Raw genomic sequence first — 21,117 nt, 5'->3', positions numbered from 1 at the left:
CTATATTTTTTATTTGGTTTGGAACTTAAATAATTACAGTATAATAATGAAGAGAATTTAATTTCATAATTTTTTGTCTGAGAAAAATAGTATTAGAAAAAATTTTCCCATGTAATTGGGAGCACGGAGTCCAATGGTAATCATCTTTTTGGCAATATCACCGGTCAAAGATTTGACACGTGAGAAAAAGCAGCATTACTACAAGTAATCATAAATTAATAAGGAAATTAATGTTAATTACGAAGCAAATCTAATTATTATATTTTTGGTACCATAGAGGTGAGGTTATCACTGCCCTTCTGGATTAGGTGACAGTTTTTTAGAGGGAAAATTATAGAAAAAAAAAAAGAAAAGAGAGAAAAGTGTGAGAGAGAGAGAGAGAGAGAACATTAACCAACGACAAGAAACATATCTCAGAGACTCAAAACGGTTTGTGCCCCTCTCTCTTCGCCACACACGTACGCACACACGCGAAGCACGCACAAATAAATACCACAGGGACAGACAGAGAGAGAGAAAGGCAGAGTCTTTGAAGACAAAACTGTTTTCTTTTTTGAGGGTCTGGATTGGTTTTTGCAGGTGAAAAATGGAAGCTAAAGAGGAAGTTATTTCTGTTGAGCTCCCTGCTCCTCCTGCTTGGAAGAAAATGGTTTGTCTTTCTCTTGTCAATAAAGTTTTTAACTTTCTTTAGCTTGCAGTTTCTTCTTTTGCTTAATTTGTGTGTTGTGTTTTTGCTTGTGGGATTAATTTGGTTTTTGCTACTGTAGCTTTTTTTTTTTTAAGGGTTTGCTTAATTTTTTCATGCTCTTCTAGAGTTGTGTTAGGAATTGGGTAAGTGTTAGTTTTTGGTATTTTGAATTTTTTTTATTAGGGTTTTGTGCAAATTGGTAGTTTTTGGCAGTAATTTTGCTTTTAGGGTTTTTTTTTGACATGTTCTATTACCTTGTTGGAGGCGATAGTTGTTTTAATTAGGGTTATTCTTTGCAATTTTACTTTTTTCCCTCTCTGCAAAACTTAGGATTTTGCTAAATTATTTTAAGTTAGTTATGAATTCCATATGGTAAATACAATTCCCATTTTCCTTCTCTGCAAAATTTTGGCTTTGGCTAAACTATTTTAGGTTAGTTATGTATTTCATATGCTAAATATGATTTCCATTAGTTTTTCAGCATTGGGATAAGGTTTCCTTTCTGCATCTTTCGTTTTCATAAAAAATGCTATTTGCTTGGAATAAAAGGGAGATTTTTCATGTCTCTGCCTCCATTTTGATTGTTGAACTAAAATTTTTAAAGGTCTTGCCATTATTGGATTCCTTGTGAAGTCTGCTGCAATTTTGCTTTCACTAACATACTTAATGTTTTGCTCTTGTATTTGCCAGATGGGCAGAGCTTTTGACAAGATTAAAGTGAAGCATCATTTTTGTGATTATGAAGTATAACAAATTTTGAAACAAGCTGATAAATTAAACTTCTAAAATTCAAACAAATAGAGGATAATAGGCCATTGATATTGTTTATAGGATAGACCTTTTAGAAGGAGATATTTCTCCCAGTTTTTGAGGATACAGACTACTTCTGTGTAGTTTCTATTTCAAATCATAGTACTGAAAGGTTGGAATCCTGTCTTTTTTTTTTTTTCCTTATATTACTGCTTGAGTGCAACTACTACTAGTATGTTTCTCTTCATGTTTTTGGGGGAATATTTTATCTGTATGTTAAGTGAAATAAATCAGGATGAATCAGTGTTTAGTATTGCACTTCGATACTGATTTTGCTGTTAGTGTTATCTGGACCAGCAGTTATCTCATTTCATCCATGTGATGTTTAATGGACTTTTGAAGAGATTGAGTTTCCTTTACATAAAAGCAAACCAACAGTTTTTAGCGATAAATTACTGTACTTATCTTATTATTGTCTGCAAATTATTATAGCTTTTAACAGTTTCAGTTCCAGGTTATAACTTTTGGGATTTTTTCTGGTGTATTCATCTTCTATTTCTATTTTATTTTATCTAAGGTTTTATTTTATTTTATTTTTTTTTGAATTGCATTTTGGTGTATCTTATCTGTTCTCTTCTAGTTTTTCTTCTGACGTTATGTATATCTGAAAATGGACATTTTTTTAATTGGATGTTCATTTTAGTTTTTCCCTTCTAGTTTTTCTTCTGACGTTATGTATATCTGAAAATGGACATTTTTTTAATTGGATGTTCATTTTAGTTTTTCCCCTTACTACTCCTTTTTTTTTCCTGTGATCCTTTTTTTTTTATCCAAATGGGAGTGTATATTTAGTCCATCCTAATGGGATCAACACATGTTGTAACTAATTTCTTAATTAAAAAATGGTGCCTTCTATGGTTACTTGGTTCTATACAAAGTATAATTACTTTGTTATGGAAAATAAGATAATTCAACATAAATTTACAACTTATCTCATGAGATTTTCGTTAAATGATTCTTTTTCCATACAGTAGTTAATTGTTGGAATTTTATTAACTTTATAAAAAAAAAAATAAAGTTTCTTCATGTAAAAAGACACATGTAATATTTTTTAAAAATCTAAAAAATAATATTTAATGAACCTAAACTTTTCCTATAATTTTTTAACAAAATTTACCATATATAATTTCTCTTAGATTTTTTAAAAAATATTATGTGCTTTTTTATGTGAGAAAACTTTAATTTTTTCCCGTTAAGTTAATAAAATTTCCGTAATTAACTATTTTACGGAAAAAAGAAAAATTTTATGAAAATTTCATTAGAGGAATTGTAAATATATGTGAAGTTATCTTATTTTCTGTAACAAAATAATTATACTTTGTATGGAACCAAGTAACCATAAAATATACCTTGAAAAATGCAAATTGTAAATTGTGATATGGTTGCTGTAATTTAAACAAAAGAAGGGGAACTGGGAAAATGAGTGTTGACAAAGACGAATAGATTGTGGTTGGCTTCTTATCTCAGAGGAGGAAGTTAGTTTCTATGTGAAAGCTGTCCGAAGATTCATGGCCTTATAGTTTAATGGAAGAAAGGTCTCTTAGTTTGTGCACTGATTCCTTAGTATTTGCTTGAGAGGTCAATTGCATCATTATTTCATCATTCCTGAGTATTTATTTGTTTTCCTAGGAAGTTTTGACAGCCCAATTTTCTAACAAAAATATAAGGGCTGGAATCATTGATTTGTGAATTCTTCTAATATGTAGTTTTTCCAGCTTATTCTTCTCTAATTTCATCATTATTTATTATTCTAGTTTACAGGTCGTTGCACACTTAGAACCAAATATTGCCTTCTTAATAATTTTATTAGATTCATCCATCAAAAGAAGCATTTGGTTCATTTGATTTGAATCAGGAAGACAACATTGATCTGCTTTTGTGCTTGCATGTTTATTGCACTCAATTTTTACCATTTCACACGTTTGAATAACAACTCTGATATGACTGATAACAAATATTAGATGCAAAGATATAGAGTCAATTGGAACTACATAAAAACAAAATTGAGTGTTAAAGGGATAATGCTTTGGAAAGGAATAAGATAATCAGTGCACTGCTTTGACTACTTTGCTAATTGAATTATGATGAGGGGATCCATTTAATTGGCATTTTAATACAGTGCTTTATGTGAGACTACTTTTAATGCGGTGGATTTGTCTAATGGCTTGGACTATTTGTTGCTGGGCGAAGTCTGAATATTTTTCTAATTGTAGGGTCCTCACTAGTTGATTCAGCGTTTCGTTCACTAGTTGATTCAGCGTTTCGTTGATTTGAAATCTCTTAGTGTCAGCTAATGATACTCTCCCCCTCCCTCTCCTTCTTGCCTACATCCTTTTCACCTTCCTCTTTGCGCTTAGAATATCAAATATACCACCTGTCTTTGATGTTTTTTCCTTGGATGCAATAGCTAGAATGTTTCAATGTTCTGCTTAAAATGTTTATGCCTCTGTGCAAGGATTACAATTTATATATAGGATGCATAAGAACATCTGGGTAATGCCCAGCCTTTGTCTTGAAAGAGCAGGTCATATGCATCAATAATTACCATATTGAGGTTACTTGGAAAATAAGTTTAGGTGATATTCATGAGGTTTCTTGGCTAAATGCATCTATTTTTGTGCAGTACATACTTTTTTGCTTGTCTAAGTTGAGTTTTGCCTGTTGTCCTGGTTGTTAAACTAGTCTTGTTAAATTAGTATTGTGTATATTGAAGATGCTAAGTTTTGAGCTTGCATTAACTAAGCTGTGTTAGAAACACCATAATTGCTGTGAGGTTTGGCCTATTTGCAATTGACGGTTCTGCAAGTACGGCTGGGATCCAAATGCTCTGCTTGCTGTAAGCTATTTTATTTAGGTTAACCAATTGCATGATTAGTTGGTTACCATCAGGGGTTTTATTTAATGACCTAGGTACCTTATAATGGGGGTTTAGATGTTTTTCAGTCTTGGCTGGAATTTTTTTTTTGGGGAATGGCTGTCCTTTCTGCTTCCATTTGATTTTATTGCCAACTTTAAAAAACTTTCTTTTAAAACTTGAGCACTTTCTGGTGAACAATTTACTTCCCATGAGGACATGAAACCACCCCTGAAAAATTACCCTGATGCCTAGGTGTAAGGTTGTTGGCAACAAATATTTTATTCATTTAATCAATGGTATAGAACATCCAGTAAAGTGGATCGATATACAAGTCAAAAGAAAGCAAGAAGTAGGATAAGAAAGAATCCTCTGGTTTTGTAAGTTCTCTGAGCTAGAATAGGAATTGGAGATAATTATGATGTAATGATGTCTCTGGTGCTAGGCAGAAAACGATTGTTTTGTAAGTCTCATGGTTTCATGCTTACTTGGATGTACCTACAGAAAGTAACTTATGAAATGATGAAATATGCCTTGATCTTTATTTTTTTCTTTCTTTCTTTCTTTCTTTCTTTTTTTTTTTTATTTTTAAATTGCTATTATTTATCTATTGGTTAGTGGGGTTCTTTTTCCTAAAATATTTTATGCTTCATTGAATCATGAGTCTGCTGAATCTTATTGAATAAAATATTAAATTAAATTTCATGTAAAGGAACATGGCCAGATATTATTCTTGTGGTTGATTGTGCATAATTATTGTTCCGTGACAAGTATCTTTTTTCTGATCTTTTACAGTATTTGCCAAAGAGAGCAGGTACACCAAGGAAGAGTGAAATCATGTTTATTGCTCCAACTGGCGAAGAGATTAATAACAGGAAACAGATGGAGCAGTACCTAAAATCACACCCTGGTAATCCTGCGATATCAGAGTTTGATTGGGGAACTGGTGAGACACCCAGGAGATCAGCGAGAATCAGTGAGAAGTCCAAGGCAACTCCAACTCCGGATAAGGAGCCCCCAAAGAAGCGAGGCCGAAAATCGTCAGGTTCAAAGAAGGATAGCAAGGAAACGGAAACTACTCCTGAAAAAGGCGAAGGTGAGAAAGAAGTCCAAATGCAAGATGCAGAGGAAGCTGGGAAGGAAAATGAAGAGGCAGGCAAAGAGAATGACGTTACCAAGGAAAATCAGGTCCAGGAAGGAGATAAAAAAGAATCTGTTCAGACAAAGAATGCTGAGAATGCAGGAGCTGAGAATGCCCAGCTCGCAATGGAAGTTCAAGAGCAGGAAAATGCAGATGCATCACTGAAGAACAAACCTGCCAAAGAAGCTGGTTCTGGTGAAGGCTCCGCAGGAAAGATGCCACAAACTGAGATTGAGAAAGAGACTTTCTCAGGTGAGAAGGATATCCCAGATGCTGTAACTGTGGAAGCAAATGAAGGAGCAGAGAAAGGGAATGCTAATGGTCCTAATGGAACTGTTCCTGCATCTGAGGGAGAGGTTAAAGAGAAACTAGGTATTCAGGAGAATGATGCTAAGTGTAACATCTCTGTAGATGGAAAAGCCAATACAACAGATGGCGAAATCACAGAAAATGGTAAGGATAGCCAAACAGGGCAAACTGATGCTCCTCAAAATCCAGCTCCTCCTGTGAGCTGCTGAATGTACTGCACTACCGCCCATAATCTGTAGTTCTCTTGTCATAGCGCTGCCTATTTTAGTTCTGGTGACTTTTTGGATTCTGTGGATGACTGTAACATTAGCATTGTAACTGCTAGATGTCATTATATGTCGATACTAGATTTTAATGTATTTAGGTAAATTATGTTTCACATCAGATTAGGTCGTAGTTGCTGCAGCTTTTATTACATTGTGCAGGATCTCAAGATTGTAGACTTTTGAACTGTCCTCAACTGTTATGGGTAGCTTCTAAACTAAATATTATTTGCTTTGCTGCTGCTTTATTTTGTGTTATGGTGCCATACGTCTGCGTTTAGGCACTGCCGCCTGGGATTCAAGTATGATGATGGATGCAGGCAAGAAAGTAGAGACTGAAGTTGCAAAGAATGGTAACTTTAGAAGGTTACTTGAATCAAGGAATTTTGCTCTTATTTGTACATTTAGGATCTCTGACACTAAAAAAATTGCCCATTTATCACTTTGCCTCTCAAAGAGATCGTGGAAGACCATATGGCCAATATTGTTGAGTTTTTTTTTTGGATTTTCACTGTTATTCAAACTCATTGATTGTGCTGTTTTCTCAAGAATGAGTGCAGGTGTGGTGTATTGTATTCTACCATAATCATGCTGAAGCTTAAGGGAAAATACAATTACTTCTATACTCAACTCAATTAAGCATTTATTTCAAGAATTTAGAGTTTACTATATGAATTCTCTTTCTTCATTTTAAATGATTTTGAATTAAATTTTCGAAAATGTATAATTTTTTTGGATAATGTTGTATTACTTTTTTCTAAGTTAGTTAGTTCTATTCTTTATTTTCTTTTTATTCTCTAACCTAACGTGCTTTGCTTGTCTAATTGAAATCTCTTATGTTACTTGTCTAATTTGGCTATATTTTAAAATACAACTACTTGTATATAAGTGCAAAAAAAGGATTAAAAGAAAAGGCTTGCTTAAAGTGGTTGAAGGAATGAAGGGTATAGTTTTCTAAATTTTATTTTAAAATATTGAATGATTTAAAAATATGTACGTACAAAGTAAAAGAAGTTTAGGCGCATGCTGTTTGCAATTTCAACAGGCTTCCTGTTTGGGAATAATTGAATCCCACTCTTCCTTTCCCCAGGCTAATATCTGGCAAGAAGAATCCCCTCTGTGCTCTCTTTTTGCTTCTTTAAAAACTTTATTTTATTTAAGCATAAATTCATTCAATTTCATGAATTGACAGTAACATCCTAATACTTTTATCTGACATTGGACCATTTTTCAGTCACTGCCCAGAAGTTTCCACATCAAATTTATCACTGTCCAATCCGAAAAGCAAAACAGAAACAATACTATCTACTTTGCGTCTGAAAGACTTTTGTCTCTTCCATCACACCCTACCATCACTCATCAAGAACTCCTCCAATCCCGTCCCAAATATATATATATATATATATATATATATAGAAGCATTCATTTCCAGGGAGAGTTCCCATACGAATTCAGGAGCATAAAGAGGGGAAAAAAGTTCAACTTTTTTGAGAGTAAAGTTAAGAATCTATACCAAGCCCTCTCAAGATTTTCTTTCATCTTTGGGGCAAAGGTTAGGAATCTTCTTTCCAATATTTTTAGATTAAGGTTAAGAATCTTTTTACAATTTCTTGAGGGGTGTTATGCCATGCCTTAAGAACACGAATTAGATTATCATCCAAAGGGTTAATGTTATTGGACCTTACTCTGCTTTTCTACAAATGGAATGCACTTTCTTTGTTAGTTTGTCCACCAGACTTATGGGTTTCTCTCTTTCTCTTCTTCTCATCTTCTCTGTCATATTTTCCAATGGTACGTACTTGAATTTCATTCTTCTTTTTCTTTGGAAGATTTTTATTAGAGTTAAAAATACACTGCTCTGCTTTTCTTGTTGGAAGAATAATGTGTTGAATATTATTAATCTATGTCATGATATTTGCTTTTACTTTTTAAACCTTAAGTGCTGTTTTCAAATGCATACTTGAAATATTTAGTATGCATAGAAATTCATTTGGAATTCTATGGAATTAGTTATGCTTGAGCTAAATTCTACCAAAATTGACACAATTTGCAAATGAACTCTAAAACTAATTAGATTATATATTTGATTTATCTAAGATCCTTGGGAATTCATAAATGAATTCAACACTTGTCTCAAGTTATAATCAATAGTTTATCAGTTTGTAATGATGAAACTTGGCCTTAATGGACGTTTTGGTATCTCTTGTCCTGCAGTTGTTACAGGGAATGCATTCAAAGGAACTTATGGAGTAAACTATGGTAGGATAGCAGATAATTTACCTTCACCACGCAGCGTGGTGACACTTCTCAAAGCTGCAAAGATTAAAAATATTAGAATCTATGATGCTGATCATGAAGTCCTCAAGGCCTTCAAAGGTTCTGGCATTGAAATAATTGTTGGACTTGGCAATGAGTATTTGAAAGAGATTAGTGTAGGCGAGGATCGTGCGATGTATTGGATCAAAGAAAATGTGCAGCCCTTCCTTCCCGGAACTAAAATTGTTGGAATTGCTGTAGGAAATGAGATCTTGGGGGGTGATGACCATGCGCTCTGGGAAGTTTTGCTGCCTTCTGTGAAAAATGTTTATGCTGCTCTTCGGCAGGCGGGTTTGGGAAAATCTGTTGCTGTCTCTAGTCCACATTCTGAGGCTGTTTTTACCAATTCCTACCCACCATCTGCATGCGTTTTCAGGGAAGATGTTCTTATTTACATGAAGCCATTGTTGCAATTCTTCTCACAGATTGGTTCTCCTTTCTACATTAATGCCTACCCTTTTCTAGCCTACAAGAGTGATCCTGAGCATATTGACATTAACTATGCTCTTTTCAAATCCAATTCTGGAATTGTAGATGCAAAGACTCATCTGCACTATGATAACATGTTTGATGCTCAGATTGATGCAGCTTATGCTGCACTGGAAAAGGCAGGGTTTCCCAAGATGGAAGTCATTGTTTCTGAAACTGGGTGGGCTTCTAGTGGAGATGCAAATGAAGCAGGTGCTACAAGGCAACATGCAAGGACTTACAATTATAATCTTCGGAAACGGCTAGCTAAAAAGAAGGGGACTCCCTATAGGCCTAAGACTGTGGTGAGAGCTTATATTTTTGCATTGTTCAATGAGAATTTGAAGCCTGGGCCAACTTCTGAGAGACACTTTGGATTGTTCAACCATGATGGGAGCATGTCATATGATATTGGATTCACTGGACTTAAAGAATCATCAGCAGTTTCATCTCTTCTTTCTTTCAAGGTATGAGTTTTTCCTAAATTCACTGGCTTTTCTGAACTTCTCTATTCTTCTTCGTACCTGATATGCTTTTCCTTTATGGCTTACAGGAAAGTTGGCTGGGGTCTTCCCATTCATTAGCTTTTGCAACCTGCACAACAGTTCTGCTATTAGTTTTAGCTTCATAATTGGTGACAAAAAGTATTGAGCTTCTTTTATCCATGTTCAATATGATGGTGCAGCAGCTCAAGGAAAAAACTCCAGGTTCTTGAATTTACTAATGTAGTTGTAACACATCAATTTGTAACCAATTCATTCGTTGTTCTCGGACAGACAATTAATTGTTGAATCAAAATTGATTCACTGAAAAATTGCTGATTGTTTTTTCAATTATCTTCAGCAATGCACCAGTCTTGTAAATAAAATTGAAAAAGAAGCTATTGTTATAAACTTGCCATTTCTTTTCAAGAAAGTAACTACTTTTCTTTATCTATAAAGGATTCATATTTGACTTGATTTGAGATATTGAACTGCTAAATCAATGGCTGGATTTACCTATTTGGATTTCATTGGGCTGGTTAGGCTAAAAGCAGCACTGCTAGTTACTGTAACGTGGGTAATGGGCAGCACTATAGCTAAATGTAGGTAGCGAATAATGTAAACATGAGAATCTGTAAGCGTGAATGACAAACAAGAGCAGTTGATGCAACATGAAACTCCTCTCCAATCGAGCAACAACAACAGTTTAATTACATTTCTCAACATAGTGATATACTTTTCAAAGCAATCAATTAACTTTTTTATCCACATTGATTTGCTTTTCAAGATCAATCGATTTACTTTTCATCGCACTAAACAATTTATAATTTTTGCCATTAGAGGAACTGTTAAGGTTTGATGAAAAGCATACAGTACAGATAAGAAACAAAAAAAAAAAAAAAGAAGTTGAAATCTTTATTTCCTTTATACAATTGCTTTGGTTAGAAAAGGCACATTTTACATTTAATTCACACATAAGACACATTTAGTGATAAAAAAAACTATAATTTAAGTAATGTAAAATTCTAGTGATATTCTGTAACTGATTTCTAGATTATTTATGCTGATGTGTAATTTATAAAATTAAAAAAATTATTTTTATGGATGGGTAGCTTTGAAAAAATAGGTTCTGAATTATTAAAGCTTCAATGTATGTAATTTGGATTATTAGAATTGTGAGTAAAGAGAAAACAATTAAAATTTTTGCCTAATAAGTGTTAAATTAATATAGAGAAAATATAATTTTTTCATTTAGCAAGTGTTACGACAGCAAAAATAACTTAGAAATCAGTTATTGAAAATTATAGATGTATATTACTTAAATTAAAGATATAAAATTTTATGTTAATTAAATCCTAATGTCTACATAATTTAACCCCATTTTGTTTGGTAGAATCAAGAAACATTCAAACTCCTAACATTCTGGAAGTTTACTTTGAATCTTTTATGGTCTAATTTATTGACTTTCAGAAAGCAGCTGGAATTACAAATTTGCTTGAAGTTATAGCTCATTCCAATTGTACTCCATAAAAAAACCAAGATAATTTAATATTATGAAATTATTGTGCCAAAACTTTAAAACTTCATTTACTATTTTATATATATTTTTATTAAATTCACGCACCTTATAGTATGACATAAATATGACGTAATATATAATTGCAATTTTAATTATATTTCATTTTTTTTTTAAATATAAGTATCTTGCAAGGTGCAAACTTGAAGCTAAGGCCAAGTCAAGGCATTAGAGAACAATGTACAGACCAGAAGGGAGGTGGAGTAGAATAGTCTTGGAATGGAAATTTCCATGTGTAGGCCACTATTAAGCATTTAAGGCTTTTGCATAAAGGGTCTCTCTGGTAGACTAGCCGCATATACAAGACCTCCAATCTGGTAATCCTTTCCCGTCAAGGCCGCATCTAATTCTTACCAATTCCACGTCTCCACCCCTGCCCTCAGTATATATAGGCTCAAAATCATGTGACCTTGGCATTCTCATTCAAGTAGCTGCTTCATATACCAGAAATTAACTAAGAGAAGGATATTTGAAGAGAGGAAAAAATATAAAGAAAATGGCAAGGTTTATTGGCGTGGCTTTTGGGTTTGTAGTGGTGGTTTTGTTGCAATGTGCGGCGGCACAGACTGTGCATGTGGTGGGGGATAACTCAGGTTGGACTATTCTACAAGGTGGCGCTCAAGCTTACACAGAATGGGCTAATGGCAAGAATTTCGCAGTTGGAGATATCCTAAGTAAGTCTTCGCCAATTCTTCCGCCATCAACATTTTTTTGTAACAAACTTGACTTATAATATAATATATTTAATTGCAAATAAGCAAAATATAATAAGCTTGTTAATTCGTGGATTTTCAGCATTCAACTTCGAAACCAACAAGCACGATGTACTCCGAGTCCAGAAGACATCCTTCGATGCATGCTCTACTTCAAATCCTATCGGAGACGTAATTACCACCGGCCCGGTCAACTTCACCCTGGACTCTGCTGGCGACCACTACTACATCTGTACATTTTCTCAGCATTGTCAGCTAGGCCAGAAACTAGCCATCACTGTCTCATCATCAGGAGGCACGCCAGGCGCCTCACCACCGCCCTCCACTACCCCAAGACTGTCCCCACCGCCAACCACTCCTTCACCCACAAACACCCCCGCCATTTGCCCACCAGATGCCCCAGCAGGTGCCCCCACAAGCCCTTCAACTCCCGGGGCATTGGGCCCCAACGCCCGTCCTCCTCCACCAGGATCTTCATCTTCTAAGCTCTTGGCTGGTATTTCGGTTTCCACGTTGGCTGTTATCATGTGCTTCCTGTTCTAGGGATGCTGATATGCTTGATGGATGATGATATGTATTTTTCTTTGAATTTATTATTTTTTTTTGAACTACTTGGATAGTTTATTATTATTGTCATATAATAAAGTTTTGAATATTTGACAGAGATCATTTTGGTCTTATTGATCTCTAGTGTTATAGTGTTTCGTTTTTGTCTTCTTTCTTTTAATCCAAATTCAGATAGGCCATTCCCAGCGTATTTATGTATTGTTTTTTAAGGCTTGCAGCAGAATAAAATCAGATGATTGTTAATTATATATGTGGTCGAATTTTTCTCAATTTTTTTTGTTAAAAATCTATTGGCATATTGAATATTGAATATTGAATCTCTCTCCCTCTCTCATCCTGTTATTATAGTAGTTGTTAAACACCTTATATGGATCTTAGAGCTTGAGATAGGAATAAAAATTTGCATACCTTTATTTCTTATAAAATAAAGTCTTCTAAAATCTTTGAGAATTTTTTACCGTTAATTAAGAATATTATTGACTCAATTAATATTAAATTAAATTAAAGATAAAAAAAAAATCAAAGATTTGATTCATACCCCATATAAATTTATATTATAAAAAAAATATAAATTAGTTTTTCTTTTATAAGCAAGCAGTTTTTATTAATAAGATTCAGAAAAAACTTAGTATGAGCAAATCCAATTAAGTCCAAACTAGTAGGTCTACCCTATGACAACCAACCCAAGGATCCGGCATATTAAGTGAAAAAACTTGGTGAATAGTACAAAAACAAAATCCAGACTCTGCTTAATCCAGAACACAAGAATTCACAAAAAGGAAAGACAAAGCCAAACAATAAAACAAGGAAACTGGATGCAACAAATAGCAAGAAGTCCAGTCAAAGAACAGGTGCATAACCAACCAAGTTACAATCAACACAACAAACCCAACCAGGACCAATAGAAACAACATCTATAGCCAAGCAATGAAATCTGTCTGCTTGTGCAGCCCCTGTTTAGCCAACGAATCTACAACACAATTAGCTTCTTGAGGTATATGCTTGATATGAAAAACTGGAACAACTTGAGGTTACAAGCAATAGTGTTAATATTTCCTCCAAGCCTCCACGATATCGAATCTAAAGAAGATACCCATGAGACGGCCACTGAAGAATCAGATTCTAGAACAATACCAGATGCCACAGTCTAAATATCAGACTTGGATGATAAAAGAACCAATGCCTTATCAATAGCAAGTAGCTCAACAACATTTGAGTCTTCAACACTTACAAAACAAGAGAAAATACGAAGGAAACTCCCTAAATGATCACGAAGGACGCCTCCAATATCACTAGGTCCTGGTTTCCCTAAGGAAGAACCATCCACGTTTCACTTAATCAAATTAAAACCTGGTAAGGACCAGAGAATGTTCAGGCGTTGTTTCTTAGAGTTAGTCCAACTCTTGATTGCTGAAGAAGAAAGAAGTAAGTTAAGCCTGTATAAGGGAAGTCACCATTAAACGCTTTCATCCACACTGCAAAGCGATGCAAGATCAAGCAACAAATATCTGCAACAGTGACAACTTTATTATTAAAGACTTTCTCATTTCTCGCAATCCAAAGAGACCAAATAATCGCATAAGCAAGAATAGTCCAGAAGTGACTTTGAAACTTTCCGACAACTAATGACTTCGATTCAAGCAACAATGTGGGCACCAAATTAGGAAAACAATACTGAATCCCCGACCAATTGATAAACCAACACCACGCCAACCGCGATGATCTGCAATAAAGAAAAATATAGGAGATTGAAATATTGTAAATTAGTTGCAGGCAACCTTGAAATGTACCTTTCAGTTCTGTAGTACACAGAATTCAGATAGAGACATAGACCCTAAATTTATAAATTTATCTATCCATTTTGCCAAATAACATAAAATTATAAGCATAATTATGATTAGTTTAAGCAAGACATAATTAATTAACTATACATAGAACAATAAATTATGGAGATTCCAAGATTACAACACGGAACTTTCTTCTTTTTTTTGCCCTCCTTCTGTCGTCTTGCAAATGGTATGGAATATTTCATCTCTTTCGGATCCATCTCCTTTTCCTTTTCCTTTTCCTTTTCCTTTTGCTTTATAAATATTGGCTAGAAGAGACACATGCATGCATGCACGTACATTGTAAGATTCTATTCATTAAAAGTTAAAAGCTGAATATTGTAATTTCTGTTGTGAAATATATTGATTTTTGTATACCTTTTGTGCCTCCAACAGTTGCAGGGTGGACCTTCTTCAATGGACATTGATGACAATATGAAAGAAGAGTATCGGGAAAAGTAGTCGTTAGAATACTATCGGAACACTGAAAATCTTGCCAACAGTTATGGCTTAATTTTGAACTAAAAATATTTTATTAATTGCTCTTTATTTAAAATTTCACATTTAGCCTTGTGTCTAATTTCCCTTTTTATTTAAAAGATGCATCTATAAACATTATACTGTTAATTTAAAAGATGCATCTACAAACATTATACTGTTAGTTATTCTAGTAGTTATCAATTATTTTACTAGTTATTAGCGAAAAACAGAAGTATTCGATAAAAATAGCTATTGGATTAGCTGTTAAATGTAAAAATGATAGTATAATCTTTTTGATCTTAGTCAAAATGCTCCCACAATTTTTAAAAATTAAGAGAAATAATGTTTCATTAACCACTCTCTCCACCTTTAAGTATAAACACCATATTATCAAATAGTATAAAAAAGAAATGTAATATTTGACCTTATCAAAATATTAAACACTACCTTAAAGCCGTTACCGAACAGGTCTTTGACATGATAAAGAAATGCATAGGCAAAAAACTACCACTAAGTTATTGTCTATCTGAGTGTGACAATTGGGGGTTGGTAGATATCATCTTTGGAAAGCTTCCTACGCCGGCCGGCGTCCTTATAGTCAATAGTAATAGCAATTCATGCTCTACTTGATCATAGATGGAAAGCAAGTTTTTCATATATTTATCGGGAAGCTAATATTTGCGTTAACTGGCTCACCTTCTATGAAGTCAATTTTCCTATTGAGAGCTACTTTTTAGATGATGCCCTTTGTTGTCTTAAAATAGTACAAGAGGGGAGTGAATTGGACTTAAACATTTTTTCGGCCCTTGCTTGTAGCCTAATGAAAAATTGTGACTTTGTTCAACTAGGTGCTCCTATATATATAGTGAAAGTGATATGTGTTTCAAGAATATGTCCTTAAATTGCAATTCAAGTCTCAATCAATAATTATTGTAATTTTTGACATAACACGCATCACAAAATATTCAATTAATTTCTCAATATATCTTCAAGCATATCAACTCAATCTACTCAATCAACATTCAATATCATGCATAGTAATTAAATTACATAAAAGTAAAGGGATTAAGGTTAGAGAAATCAAACACAATGATTTTTATAGTGGTTTGGTTTAACTAGCCTACATCCACTCTCTCAAAGAACCTTCTCTGAGTCTTCTCTCCACCATTTGCTCTTTTAAAGGTAAGAGACCAAAAACCTTTTACAATTTCTTCAACATTAAACTTTTACCAAGGTAGCTTGAACCCTTAATAAGTGCTATCTCAAGCACTCACACTCACAAGTTTCAATAGGTGCTTATACAACCTCTCTTAAATGCAATTTAATGTTTTAACACACACTCTTCTCAATACAAATCAAACTATAAAGAAGAAATGAGTTGATTTGCCAATAGTAGCTTAAACACTTTAAAGCTCTTGAATGAAAGCAATAAATGAGAAATCAAGATTGGAGTGCAATTGTAAACTTTCATCAAGTGTAAAATGAAGTAAAGAAAGTGTATTTATAGTCCCAGATCATTTTAAACTGTTTGAGACCTTTTTAAAATGTTATACACTATGTTTTAGGCAAAATAGTCATTATTTTGTCTTTTTGTACGAAGTAGAACAACTCTGATCATTTAGCAAACTAATGAAATTTTTGGCGACAGTAGTAAACTAGTTAGCAAACTATAATTTTAGCAAACACATTAGCAAAACAATATTTTAGCAAACAAGTTAGCAAACTAATTTACCAGATGCCTATTTCAAATTGTAATATTTAAAAATCTAATTTAGACCTTAAGAGATATATATACTCCACTAGCAATATCCAAGGTCATGATGAGAGAAAATTTTATAAAGTAATTGAAAGAAAAATTAATTTTGAGCTCCAATTGATTAAACTTTTATTTATTCTTTTTACACAAGTCCTAAGACTCAATTCCTTACTTTATGACTTTCATACCTTCACTTCGAGTCTTAGCTTTCATAATCTTGTTCTTTCTCAACTTTGATTTATCTTGAGATGCCTTTGAGTGCTCTTCCTCCTTAGATGCAACCTCAAAGATTCTTCATAAATAAGAAAAAGAATCTACACATTACTTAAAATTGAGTTAGATATATTCTAGTTGAGTTTTGTTATCATCAAAATCAATGCTCATTTTGAGTTACACGGGATCAACAATCTCTCCCTTTTTGATGATGACAAAACTCAATTGAATCATCAATCAAGAATAAATAAAAGTGTGTGTAAGTTTATGTATAACCAAGCATGTTAGTATGCGAAAATTACTCCCCCTAAATGTATGCACACAAGTTTAAAAAAATAAAAGTATTAACAGCTATACAAAACTCTCCTTGAATTTATGCTACAAGAAATATTCATAAGATATCCACAATTTCAATATGCAAAATGTTAAACTTAATAGTTTGCATACGCATTTCTAAAACATAAGCATACATTTATTTTCAAAGCACACATCCATTCTCCCAAGCATACATTCATTTTCAAAGCACACATCCATTCTCCTAAAACAAAAACACATATCCATTCTTCCCCTTTTTGTCATCAGCCAAAAAGGAAACAGGAGATATTAATCCAAAAAGAACCAAGTAAGCACAAACTGAAAAACAGTAAGGTAAACAACAGCAAACTGAAAAACCATTTAACAACAGTAGTAAACATATTAGTAAACTAAAAAAGCAGATTATTTTCTAAACATTAAGCCTTTTGCTCCTTCGAATAGCTTTAAAAGGCACTATCTTCTTCTTGGAGGGTTTGGCAGCACGTGGCTGAGAAACTTGGTCAGCCAAAGAATCATTCTCCTGTGATTCATCCTCATCAGATGGGCTTTGAAGAGCAGCAGCTAGAGTCTGATATGGATTGGACACTGTAGACTTAACTCTTTTCTTATTCTTTTTAGCCTGAGAAGCTTCAGCTGCAGAAAGTTTAGGTGGAGCACTCTCCTCCTGATCCTTTAGAGAATCTTCCTTCTTTTGTGTAGACTCAACTACTGATCCTACAATTTGTTCACTCTCAAGTTCAACAGTAGGTTCAACTATAGGTTCTACAACCTGTTCACTATCATGCTCAACAACAGGTTCAACTACAGGTTTTGTAACCTGTTCACTTTCATGCTCTACAGCAGCAGTAGACTCACCAAGTCCAGTGCCTCCACACTCAACATTACCATGATCAAATGCACTACCATCATAACTAGAAGGATCACCTGCATGTGCATCAGTCTCAACTCTAGTTACAAAATCAGTTCCCTGTGCCTGCTTAAGATCTGCAATCTGTTTCTTTAACTCCTCATTTTGAGTAAGTAAATGACTTACTTTGTAATCAATAATATCCATAAATTTTCTCAGAAGTTCAATAGACTGATTTGATATACTGAATTTCTCATTAATAAATGTTCTTAATCCTTTAAGCTCACTTACAATCTCATTTTTGAAATCATAATCAACTTTAGCTTTAGAAGATCCACCTTTTTCAAAACGTTTCTTTCTGCCAATGGGATTGACGAGAGGACTACATGAATTGGCTTAACTGCTGTACGGAGAAGGTGATGTCTGGTTGAGACAAATTGAGGTACAGAAGACGACTTACAAGTCATCGATACTTAGCAGGATCAAGAAGCGATGGACCTTCATTAGCAGTAAGTTTAAATCCCCAAGGTAAAGGAACTTGTGCAATCTTTTCATTTTGTAAACCCACATTAGCAATAATATCCTGAATGTATTTATGTTGATTTGGGTACATGGCGGATGTAAAACGAGCAATTTCTAATCCAAGAAAGAATTTGGCATGACCAAGATCTTTAATCATGAATTGTTGATCCAGGTACTTATTGGTGGAAAGAATGTCAGCTTCACAATCTCCAGTGACAAGTACATAATCAATGTACACAATAAGGGCCATAAATGAAGATGAAGTGTCTCTAGTAAAGAAACAGTGATCATGGGCAGATTGTACAAAACCATACTGAATGAGCTTAGATATTAGTTCCTTGTTCCATTGACGCCTTGCTTGCTTGAGTCCGTAGAGTGACTTTCTAAGCCTGCACACTTGATGAGATTGGGCCTTGGTATAACCTTAAGGAGGTAACAAGTAAAACTCCTCATCAATGAAGCCATGTAGATAAGCATTATTGATATCAAGTTGATGTATTGGCCAAGCTTTAGCAGAAGCAATTACTATGAAAAGTCTCATAGTGACCAATTTAGCTACCAAAAAAAAGCTTTATGTGTAATCAATTCCCTCCAATTGGTTGAACCCCTTAGCTACTAACCTGGCTTTGTATGTATCAACCGAACCATCAAGCTTGTATTTGATACGGTGTACCCATTTTGAGGCTATATGCTTCTTATGTGTAGGATAGGGAACTAATTCCCAAGTTTGGTTTTTCTCCAAGGCATCCAATTCCAACTGCATTGCTGCTATCCATTTTTCATCAGTCTTTACTTACTCATAAGAACTAGGCTTGTGTATCATAGATAGTGAAGCAATAAAACTCATATGTGAAAAATGGTATTAGAAAGGGTGTATTGGCTTGGGAGAGTACCTGATGTAGCCTCTGGATTGGAATTTTTGCAAGGGTTTGGAAAGGAATTATGAACTTGCACATTTACTACAAAATCATTAAGCCAAGAAGGCTTATGAGAAACTCTAGAACTTCTTCTAACAGCTACTTGTGATGAGGAGGACTGATATGTGCTTGGAGTAGATAATGGGATAGGTGATATGTTTGTGAGAGTTATGTCTACAGAAGTGGATTGCTCTATAGAGACAGAATCCTGTGACATAGAGGGAAAAGGAGATGCTTGTGAAACAGGAGTAAAAGAATAGTCATCTATCACAGACAAAGGAAATACAATAGAAGGATGAGATGAAGTATGCTTAAAAGGAGATATTGACTCATGAAAGACAATATCCCTTGATATACAAATGGATTTCGCAGCAATGTCATATAATTTGTAACCTTTATATCCAGGGTAATAACCTAAAAAAACACATTTGATAGCTCTAGAATCAAACTTGGAATTTTGAGGTTTAACATTTGTGGCAAAGCAAAGACAACCGAAGTTTCTTAGGGAATGATAGTTAGGAGTATGATTGTGCAAGACCTCATATGGTGATTTCCATTCTAGAATTGAACTAGGCAACCTATTGGCTAAATAAGTAGCATGAAGAATGGATTCGCCCAAAAACTGTGTAGGCAACCCTAATTGAAACATTAATGCCCTAACTATTTGCAGCAAATGTTTACGCTTCCTTTCCTCAACCCCATTCTGTTGGGGTGTATAGGTTGTGGACTTTTGATGTATGATACCAAAATCATGTAACAAGGATGTGGTGTCTATGCTTAGGAATTCTGAATCATTGTTTGTTCTAACATATTTGATTGTGGCATTGAAGTGATTTTGAACCATTTTGAGAAAGATAAATAAGGTATGACAGAACTAGAATTTGTTTTGAAGTAGATAGGTCCTTGTAGTACTACTATAGTCAACTACAATAGTGAGAAAATACGATGCACCAGTAAAGGTTTAAAGTGAATAGGGCCACCATATGTCTAAATGAAGAAGATAAAAAATACATGGACTAGATATAGAATTATTAGGAAAAGGTAGCCTTTGTTGCTTAGCTAATGGACAGATATCACACACAATATCTAAATTCTTGCAGTCAATATGTGGAATGTGTTTAAGTTTTGAAATAGATGCATGAGCGAATTAGATATGCCACAAGGAAAAACTGACTTTATTTGCATTTACAGAATCACTTGCATTACAAGAACTCGAAAAGGAACCATGTAAGTTTCTCAATACAAAATTGGACTGAGATTTTATTGCAGAAAAAGACTCAGAATTAATCTTGTATAATCCTTTTTCCAGTTGTCCCACAACAATCAACTCCTTAGTCTAAAGGTCCTGTATATCACAATGATCAGGATAAAACCTTATTGACATGTGAGAATCTTTGGCTAGTTGACTTACAGATAAGAGGTTATGTTTAAAACCAGGAATATGCAGGACATTTTGCAAGGTTAAGTTCTGATGCAAGGTTATTTTACCAATGTGTTTAACAAATTTTGCAGTACCATTAGGTAAGAATACAGGATTTATAGTAGTGATAGTTCTGAGGTTATGCATGATGGTTTTGTTAAGACACATATGAGTTGAAGCCCCACTATTTATAATCCATTCTTCCTGTCTATGAGAGCTGCTAGAAGCTGATGCTTTATTAGAAATATTACCTGCAAAGCCAGTATATTCAACACAACTTGCCTCCTGAATTTGTTTACCTTTTATGGCTTTGAATAGTTCTTGTTGAATAATAGATGTAATGGTAGCAGTCAAGTTTTCTTTATTTATAGCAGATCCAGAAGATTCTAAATCAACCAACTCATTTACAGATTGCGTAGCCGCATTAGCTATTTGTTCCCCTTTCTTCTGTTTGTACCAGTTAGGGTAACCAACCAATTTTAAACAAGATTCCTTCAAATGGCCAGGAGCCTTGCAGTACTCACAATATCTATCATCCTTCTTGTTACCTTCTTTCTTTTTGTACTGTGATTTGGTTCCTATACCCACATTCTCCTTCTTAAACCCTTGAGTCTTAGCTACCATAGCCATTGAA

At 34.1% G+C, this 21,117-nt stretch overlaps 3 protein-coding genes across 4 annotated transcripts; all 3 read left to right on the top strand.

The window, feature by feature from the left end:
- The first annotated feature begins 396 nt into the window (after positions 1–396).
- Positions 397–6,311, top strand: LOC110649095 (methyl-CpG-binding domain-containing protein 11). 2 transcript variants are annotated; one of them, XM_021803509.2, is made up of 3 exons: positions 397–649; positions 1,379–1,610; positions 5,148–6,311. In XM_021803509.2, the coding sequence occupies exon 3, from the start codon at positions 5,190–5,192 to the stop codon at positions 6,009–6,011; it is 822 nt and encodes a 273-aa protein (XP_021659201.2). In that variant the 5' UTR covers positions 397–649; positions 1,379–1,610; positions 5,148–5,189; the 3' UTR covers positions 6,012–6,311. The 2 variants fall into 2 exon arrangements, with proteins under 2 accessions (XP_021659201.2, XP_021659200.2); XM_021803508.2 differs by lacking the exon at positions 1,379–1,610.
- A 1,319-nt stretch (positions 6,312–7,630) lies between these two features.
- LOC110649093 (glucan endo-1,3-beta-glucosidase 14) lies at positions 7,631–9,742 on the top strand. Its single transcript, XM_021803506.2, has 3 exons — positions 7,631–7,856; positions 8,280–9,316; positions 9,403–9,742. The coding sequence occupies exons 1-3, from the start codon at positions 7,766–7,768 to the stop codon at positions 9,478–9,480; spliced, it is 1,206 nt and encodes a 401-aa protein (XP_021659198.2). The 5' UTR covers positions 7,631–7,765; the 3' UTR covers positions 9,481–9,742.
- Positions 9,743–11,224: 1,482 nt separating this feature from the next.
- LOC110656616 (cucumber peeling cupredoxin) lies at positions 11,225–12,433 on the top strand. Its single transcript, XM_021813485.2, has 2 exons — positions 11,225–11,581; positions 11,703–12,433. The coding sequence occupies exons 1-2, from the start codon at positions 11,404–11,406 to the stop codon at positions 12,161–12,163; spliced, it is 639 nt and encodes a 212-aa protein (XP_021669177.2). The 5' UTR covers positions 11,225–11,403; the 3' UTR covers positions 12,164–12,433.
- The last annotated feature ends 8,684 nt before the right edge of the window (positions 12,434–21,117 follow it).

The sequence above is a fragment of the Hevea brasiliensis genome, chromosome 1 (assembly GCF_030052815.1).
Source record: "Hevea brasiliensis isolate MT/VB/25A 57/8 chromosome 1, ASM3005281v1, whole genome shotgun sequence".
Lineage (NCBI taxonomy): Eukaryota > Viridiplantae > Streptophyta > Magnoliopsida > Malpighiales > Euphorbiaceae > Hevea > Hevea brasiliensis.
This window is presented reverse-complemented; position numbering and strand designations above follow the sequence as displayed.

Bases quoted from the DNA above. Each gene is read 5' to 3' on its own strand.
- LOC110649095 (XM_021803508.2), top strand. From the start codon at position 587: ATGGAAGCTAAAGAGGAAGTTATTTCTGTTGAGCTCCCTGCTCCTCCT. The intron at 650-5,147 runs GTTTGTCTTTCT...GATCTTTTACAG, and splicing joins CTCCTGCTTGGAAGAAAATG to TATTTGCCAAAGAGAGCAGG.
- LOC110649093 (XM_021803506.2), top strand. From the start codon at position 7,766: ATGGAATGCACTTTCTTTGTTAGTTTGTCCACCAGACTTATGGGTTTC. The intron at 7,857-8,279 runs GTACGTACTTGA...CTTGTCCTGCAG, and splicing joins CTCTGTCATATTTTCCAATG to TTGTTACAGGGAATGCATTC. The intron at 9,317-9,402 runs GTATGAGTTTTT...TATGGCTTACAG, and splicing joins CATCTCTTCTTTCTTTCAAG to GAAAGTTGGCTGGGGTCTTC.
- LOC110656616 (XM_021813485.2), top strand. From the start codon at position 11,404: ATGGCAAGGTTTATTGGCGTGGCTTTTGGGTTTGTAGTGGTGGTTTTG. The intron at 11,582-11,702 runs GTAAGTCTTCGC...GTGGATTTTCAG, and splicing joins CGCAGTTGGAGATATCCTAA to CATTCAACTTCGAAACCAAC.